Genomic DNA, 8101 nt, shown 5'->3' with positions numbered 1-8101 from the left:
TTAGAGGCTGAGAAGGACAAATTCAGCAACTCCCAAAGAACCCTTCGCGTCGCATTGGAAACATTGGCGCTTAACCGCCAAACCGCTCCAAACCCGAGCCCTGGGCTAGCCCGGGACAGCCTGTCTCCGGCCAATACTTCCGCGCCCCGCCGGGCGGCTGCCACTGGCGCCCCCAAGCGCCGCGCGCCCGCGCGTCCCAGCCGCTCTCTGCACCTCCTTCGACCTTCTCAGACGCAAACCTGACCTGGGGAGCCTGGGGGCTGACAGGAAAGGCTTCCCTGGGAATTCCCAGAGGCTCGGGAGGAGGCAGGGAGCTGAGGAAGGCAGGATCTCAAAGCCTTCCCTGCCTCCGTTCATTCCTGTTTGGGATTTCCTCTTCGCAAAGGGGGCAGCTGCCTGGCACAGTGGAGATGCCCGGTAGAGCTGGGAGACTGAAACCCTCGGAGCCTACTCAAGGCACCCCATTTCTCCCAACCCCGAGGAGACAGAAACGTACGCTGCGTGTGTGGTGGGGTCGTGGGGTTGGGGGGTCCAAAAGATGGAGACTAGAAAATTCCAAACGTCTCCCGGGTGAGAGAATAGGAACATTTTTCCCCTTTTTCTGGTCCTCTTCTCCCCAATTCCAAAGCCCCCGTCCACGTCAGTTGGGCACCCCCTGGCACAACATAGCGCAGCCTCACACACACACACACACACACACACCGGGAGACACAGACTAAAACCCAACTTGGGCACTTGAGCGTACACAGACCGCAGCATTAACGCCCAGATGCTCACTTCTCGAAATCTTCTATGGGGCTTTTCTAGGGCTCCTCTAGGAGTCAAGCACTGGAGATGGGTTGGGAAACCTAAAGAAGGGCGCTGGCGGTCCCCAAGGGCGGTGGCAACCTGCCCCTCTCCACTTCCACTTTTGCCCTCCGTCTGTTTCTAAAGGTCTTTCCACCCGCTGGAGCTGTTGTCAGGCATTAGGAGGCCTCACGTTCCTTTGGTAATGAATCCCATTTTCTCAATTGTTGTGGAGAGCAGAGGGGTGTGGGAGGGGGACAAGAGGGAGAGGCAGGAGGGGGGGCGCGGGGGGGGGGAAGGAGAGGAGTGGGGCGGGAACGTGGGGGGTGAGAGAAACGTTTTCACTCTTTGTCACTCTTGAATTGGGGGCGGAGGAAAAAAAAAAAACCCCACTGTGGGAAGCTATAAAAAGCAAAGGGGGCGGCGGTGAGAGAGCAAACGGAGAGAGCGAGACCGCGCGGCGCGCACGACCGCTCCCAGGGCATTGCTGCGTCGCCGGCAGCGCTAGGCTGCGGGTGTGAACCGGGGGGCGACACTTCGCCGAGACTGTGCCCGCGCCCGGGGGAGACCTCGGCTCTCCTCAGACCTCGAGGGTCCGGTCTGGGGCGTTCCTGATCCCCCTTATAGCGCCCAATATCATTGTGTCCTGCAAGGGTTGAGACATAAAGGGTCGGGAAGGAAAAGAGGAGAGAAAAGCAACTGAGGCCGAAGGAGAAGGAAGCGGTGTGGCCCTCCAGAGCCAATTAAGAGAACTGGACCGCGGAGATCCGGCGGGAACGCGGTGGTGCGGGGCAAGGAGCAGCTGAAGCGGTGCGGTCTGTGGGGCTGGGTCTTCTTGCACCTCGGGTCACGCCTCCTTGGCGAGAAGGCGCCTCGCCTTTGATTGCTTCCAGTTCCTGCAGAACTTCCTGCCCTGGTGGAGAAGCGGGTCTTGCTTGGGTCGCACTCGCTCTTGGTCTGAGGCGTGAGACTGAATTCACACGGTGCTGGGCCCCCGAAGCCAAGTTGGGTTGGGGGAACAGAGCCTGCGAGCCCCCGCACCCCGAGTGAGGGGCCCGGTGTTGGGGTCCTTCCTCCCCTTGCACCCGCACCCTTCCGGGCTTTGCGCCTCCCCGGGGACCCCTCGCCGGGAAATGGCCGCGTTGATGCGGGGCAAGGACTCGTCCCGCTGTCTGCTCCTACTGGCCGCGGTGCTGATGGTGGAGAGCTCACAGCTCGGCAGCTCGCGGGCCAAACTCAACTCCATCAAGTCCTCCCTGGGCGGGGAGACGCCTGCCCAGGCCGCCAATCGATCAGCGGGCACATACCAAGGACTGGCTTTCGGCGGCAGTAAGAAAGGCAAAAACCTGGGGCAGGTAGGAAAACACTCCCAATACACTCTATAGTCAAGAGCGGTAGGCACCAGCGCTCTAGAGCGCGTCGTTTGCCTTTGCACCCCTCAACCTTTCAAGTGCGCCCCCAGGTGTGGCGCGCCCCGCAGCGGGGAGGGGTTCCCGGAAGCAGCTCTTCGTGGGTGGGGGTGGCTGGTGGTTGCCGGTTCTGGAGGGCGTGGAGCGGGAGGGTTAGGGTTCTCCCACCTTTGCTTGAGGACATGGGCAGGTACAAGATCCAGTGTGTACTGGTGGGGAATGGTCCTTCTCCAGATTTACCACGGCAATGCTGATGATAATGTTAGTAGCAGCTAACACATAGCAACGATTTTGGGTCAGGCACCGTTCTAAGCGCTTACATATATTTAATCTTCACAACCCTATGAACTAGGCGCGGTTACTTTTCCCCATTTTGCCGATGAAGAAATTGAGTTACGGAGTGATTAAGCAATTTGCCCAAGGCACACAAGCTAATGTTAAGTGGCAGAGTGGGATTCCAATCCGAACAGTCTGGGTCCAGATCCTGGTCTCTTTACTGTTACAGTTCACAATCTGGAGGGGGAATTTACCCCCTTTCAGGTTCTGTTCCCCTCGCAACCACTTTCTTCCTTCAAAGAAGTGAGGTCACAGACAGAAAACTTCAACAGACGCGCCATTTCTCACTTCTGTAGCCTCGTAAATAAATCATCCAGGAGGGAGCAATATGATGAAGTAACAGTGACAGCATCGTAGCGCGGGCGACCGGAGTGCCTGCGATATAGCAAGGTGGACCCCAGAGTCATTCTTGCAAAAGGGCGTCCCTCTGTCACACAGACATATAAGATTGACAGTCGCTTGCAATGAGTTACACAAACATACACACACCGTAAAACGAACGTGCACACTCGGCACCCGCTGTGGCCGGCGCGCAATGGCCAAGAGAGGGGGGCCTTGTGGGCACCGGGAACCACGACAGCTCCCCCTTTCTGCTCCTTTTGTAGGAAGCCCAAACTGAAAGCTAGCTGGCCAAACAGCACGCGCACCTCTCAGCACAACTGTCAACCCGTGAAGGTGGCTCATTGCCGCACGGATCCTGGGTTTCCTTGTTTCATCTGAAGAGCTCGCGGCAGCCGCCTTGCGAGCTCTCGGTGTCCTCCATGCGCCTGCCGCTAGCGCAGGCAGGCAGCAGGGTGAAGGGTGAGAGCAAGGGCCAGTCCTGCAGGGACAGCGAGGGGAAAGTTAGCAGCGCTTGGCCCCCTACTGCCCTCTCACGGGGACAGTTTTGCTAGTTTTGCAGTTCCAGAATGCTTCCAAGGCTTTGAAATGGCAACCATTTCAGCTATCTTTTCAAAGGAATACAAAGTCTACAATCACAGGTTGTTGTTTTTTTCCAGGTCTCAAGGGAAATAAACTATATATATGCCTACATACTACATGCATACATATCCTTTGCACATTCTCGCACATGTGCATATACCTCCACATTTATGTGAGCATTCTCATTCCCTCTTACTCTTCCCTCCGAAACACCCTGACACTTTCGATAGTAATGGACATAACTTTATATTCTCTTAGACATCCATCATGAAATGAGGCAAAGTTTAGAAAGAAAGGATCCTGTCAATCCAAATCATAAGACTTTTCTCTAATGGTATTGACTTCAAATTCCACCTTCAGCTCCCGTTGAAGAGAGCTAGATGTTTACTTAGTTCAGCCAAGGACAGAGGGATGGACCCAATGATCTTTTGAGGTTCCTTCCGATTCTAATCCATGTACGTTCTGTGAGTTTCTGTAAAAGACTTTCTGTTTTTATCACCACTGGGCCCCAACACTTGATGTTCCTGAATCAAATTATCAGTTATGTCAGAACTGTCATTAGCCATGGGGTTACATGGACTAAACTGAGGGTTGCTGCCCAGAATCTAGCTTATGTCTTATGTTTTGATATGTCTATTTCGCTATCTCTCCAAATATCTGCTCCTTAAAGAGGATGGAACTCTATTTGCTTGTCTTCAAACGGAAAATTTATTTTACAAATGAGTATAACTCCTTTCTTTCTTCCTTCCTTCCTTCCTTTCTCTTTTTCTTTCTTTCTCTTTCTTTCTTTCTTTCTTTCTTTCTTTCTTTCTTTCTTTCTTTCTTTCTTTCTTTCTTTCTTTTTCTTTCTTTCCTTCCTTCCTTTCTTCCTTCCTTCCTTCCTTCCTTCCTTCCTTCCTTCCTTTTGTCTTTCTTTCTTTCTTCTTTTTGAGTTGAATTTCTTATATACTCTCCATAACCTAGTGGTTCCGTGGAATATATTTCATTATCTTTACTTAACTGTAATACCATATCCTTAAGATTTGATGTTCGGTTTGTGAGAAAATGTTAATTTATGAGAGATAGTGGTAACATAAAATAAAACACTGAGTTGAATCAAAGTAAGATAGCTGGAAAATAGGAGGATTATCTTTTGTTATTTTCTGCTTCTCACTTGCTTAGCAGGTGATCTATAATGTATACTATTATGAAGAAACAAATAGAAAAATCTATCTTCTTTGAAGTAGAAAGAGGAATTCTTTGAATATTTATGGGTCTCTTTACCTTTTTTATTCTACAAGTTATGTGGTTTCTGAAAATCTTAGAACTCTCATTTTCAATAATGGAATGGAAGTTAGAAAGACTATTCAAACAGGAAGATGCCATATCCTGTTTTGGAGAAAAAAAAATCTAAAATTGAATTGTAGCTGAGCTGAATTTTTATCCATCGGAATAGAAAAATATGATTGATTGAGAAGATTGGAAATAAAGTGCCACCTGATCAAACTAGCTAATTAAGTAGTGTCATCCTGAGGCTTGATCAGTTGATTGTCTCGCCCTCCCCCATCCTTGATTGCTGATGCTGAAATGTATGTGTTTCAGAGATACAGGATTCAGGAACAGGAAACTGTAGGATGCAAATTCAAGTAGGCACTTTAGAAACTTAGTCTTTGGTCTTCTTTTCCTCAAGTGAAAATTGAATAATTGTCTGTTTTTTCTGACTTACTTTGAGAATAGAGAATTAAAGCAAAAATTTGTTGTGATTGCAGAATAAATTATTGAAGGAATTTAATAATTCACTAATCTACAAAAGTAAAAATGAGACAAAATGGGCCCCAAGGTTTTCTTCATTCAATGTAGTCTGTTTTCATATAAAGTAAACATTCTTATGTATAGGAATTCTATTTGTTCTGGAGGCAAGGTGGATTATTTGTAAATCAGTACTGGAAAAGATGCCTTTGAATTTCAGGAAAGATTTAGAGAGCTCAGAAAGAGAACATACTGTTCTTCAGAGGTGTTACAATTCCATTTTTAGGTTTGCTTTCAAATACAGTTATAAGTTATGATAGAAAATGACAGAAAATTGAATATGGCAGTATTCAGGTGATTGATACAGAAGGAGCAAAAATGATTTTGCTGAATTATTCATACGTATGTTTTAATCTGACTTTCTGTTTTCATCTCTTCCTTACGGGTCTTAAAAGATAGCGTACATCTGTGTAAGTATATGGGATAAATTAAGTTGTGGACTTATTAATGTATATACATGTCAATGTATTTCAGTTTCTAAAGAGATTATTGCAAACATTCTAAATTAAAAGGCATTTTAAACAAAATTTCCAATATCATGTGGATACATATATTCTGAATAAGTACACTGTTGCTCGACATCACCTCTGGAGTTTGAGGTGATCAACTTTTATCGGCCACCCTTAAGAACAACTGAAAACAAGCAATTTAAAAACTCAATTTATCTTTGCAGTTCACTTTTTTTTTTTTTTGGTAAATGGAAAACCTTTTGGATTTGTGCTTGTAATTACTTCTTTTAGTCTTCTTTACTCCTTGCTTTGTCTTTTTGAGACAAGCAGATTAATTTGAATGCAATGCTATAGGATTTTTAAATATTTGTTAAAAGTTATGAGTAGAACAGTGGAAAATAATTATGTTTTAAATGTAAATAAGCTTCTTGGCATGTATCTCTAAAAAAGAAGCTGAAAACTGGTTTAACATAAATTTAGATTCTATGATTTTCTCATATAACTTGGACATTTGGACAGGTTTGGATGAAGTTGTGCTGTGAATAAAGAATGCTTGAAATGCATTGAAACAGAAGCTTGAGGGAGTCGGCTAGAGAGTACTAATATTTGTGCACTGCATTTTCTTTAATAAAAGTGCCACGTCTACTTGTATGCATAAACACTCATGAAAGTGCTCACAAAGATCAACTATATATAAACTAGATAGTCTATTTTCTATAGGTGATCACTTCGCTTTTTGAAATTATCCATGACTTTTTTTTTTTAACCCCAGCCCAACTTTCTCCTGCTAGAGAGTAAATATCTGCGATTTCCTTTGGACATCAATTGACGCTAAGTGTAATCGGGAATGCAAATCATTTTCAAAATTTAAAGTTTCCAAAATAGAAAGATTTTGAAACAATCCACAGTAAGGTTCCTGTTCCTTCACTGTGAATAATAGAGAAATTGATAGTTGATACAAGTGGAAGGTGATCTTGTGAATAGCAAAAAAAGTATTTTAACGATAATCTATGAGCATCTATCATTTTATTTTTGTGTTAGAGGAGAGAGAGCAAGGGAAAAGTTTACTTAAGCTCACTCCAGCTGTGACTTTGACCCTACCAGAGTCTTCTTTAGTACTCCCCTGTAATGCAAACTTCTCCCAGGATGTTTCAAATCTTACAGTTTTTAAAGTAGAGAAAGCAATATAATAGAAAGGTAACTGATATATTCTGTTCTAGGAGAATATTGCCACTTCTTCTTCTTTTCCCAGCACAATCATTTTGCATGGATATTAAAATAACCTGTTAAATTATAGAGGTCTTTTATAAAATCAACGTATTTACATTTTAGACTCACTCTTTTCTGGCTATTCATTCTTTGATATTGATGTAACATCAAAATGAATTACAATCTTATTTCTATCTGTGATTCCCTGATAGCCCTCTAAAGTCATTTTACTTCATTGGACTTCTAGTTACTTGTATTCATCGATAAAGGAGATAAAGCTGCTCCTAGTTATTTATCTGATAATTGAAAAGATTTATGCGATATTTGTGTCTGCCTGTGACTCTTCCTGAGTCATTTTTTTTTTTTAATTTGAGGCGGAACCCAAAAGGAAACAAAATTAATAACAGTTAGTGGATAGATTTTTGCATTGTGTAGGATTGCTCTAAGATAACATAGATTAAATATGGAATGAATAATGAAAATTTAGTATTACCATGTAAGGTAAGCAGAAGTTAATTTTCTCTTCCTCCTCTGTCCACTTTTGCCAGGAACTAGAGAACAGCAACATATTTTTCTCTAATTGTTGTTTTTTTTTTCCTTTTTTCAGGACAAATATAAACAATTCTCCCAAACAAAGAGGTCAAGTGATATAAAATATGGGAGATTTTTTTGATAGGAACATCTGTCCACAGGAAGAAAAGTCACCACCCAAATATTTTAAGTAGTGGTTTCCCAGTGTGTCTCTCATGCTAGCAATTTTGGGTCACTGCTCACTTCTTTGGGTTCAAACCAATGATGGAAGGCCATAAATGATACCAACATCTAATCAAATGTCCTTAGGGAGAGCTCATCCCATAAATCCTTGTAAACTGAATCAGAGAAAATGCTAAGGCAGAGGGATTTCAGTATCAGATCGAAATGCTGTATTTTAACTCAAGTAATTCGCTTATGTGGGCACTAAAAAACAGAATTATTACTTCAATACTGATTCCACAACCACTGAATCTGTATAACAGGTTATATTTGTGGGATCTTAATACTATTTAGATTTATCTAAGTGCTCCAAATAATAAACGTAGAAATGAAATCAGAAAAAGCACAAAAGTACTAAGTTTTTAAAAACCTATTACTTCTCTCTCCTCCATAAATAAAAGGGACAAATGTGCATCAGATATCCTTTTAAATATATTACAGTGCTAATTT

The 8101-nt window shown here is 43.9% G+C and overlaps 1 protein-coding gene across 1 annotated transcript in view; it reads left to right on the top strand.

The window, feature by feature from the left end:
• The first annotated feature begins 1232 nt into the window (after positions 1 to 1232).
• Positions 1233 to 8101, top strand: part of DKK2 (dickkopf WNT signaling pathway inhibitor 2) — a 98415-nt gene continuing 91546 nt past the window's right edge. Inside the window, exon 1 of the mRNA XM_045880626.3 lies at positions 1233 to 2141. Within this exon, the coding sequence (XP_045736582.1) occupies positions 1920 to 2141 (222 nt within the window). The 5' untranslated portion in view covers positions 1233 to 1919. The remainder of the gene's footprint in view (positions 2142 to 8101) is intronic.

The sequence above is a fragment of the Mirounga angustirostris genome, unplaced genomic scaffold, assembly GCF_029215605.1.
Source record: "Mirounga angustirostris isolate CCGP_5_RB_7025 unplaced genomic scaffold, mMirAng1.0.hap1 SCAF_2, whole genome shotgun sequence".
NCBI lineage: Eukaryota > Metazoa > Chordata > Mammalia > Carnivora > Phocidae > Mirounga > Mirounga angustirostris.
This window is presented reverse-complemented; position numbering and strand designations above follow the sequence as displayed.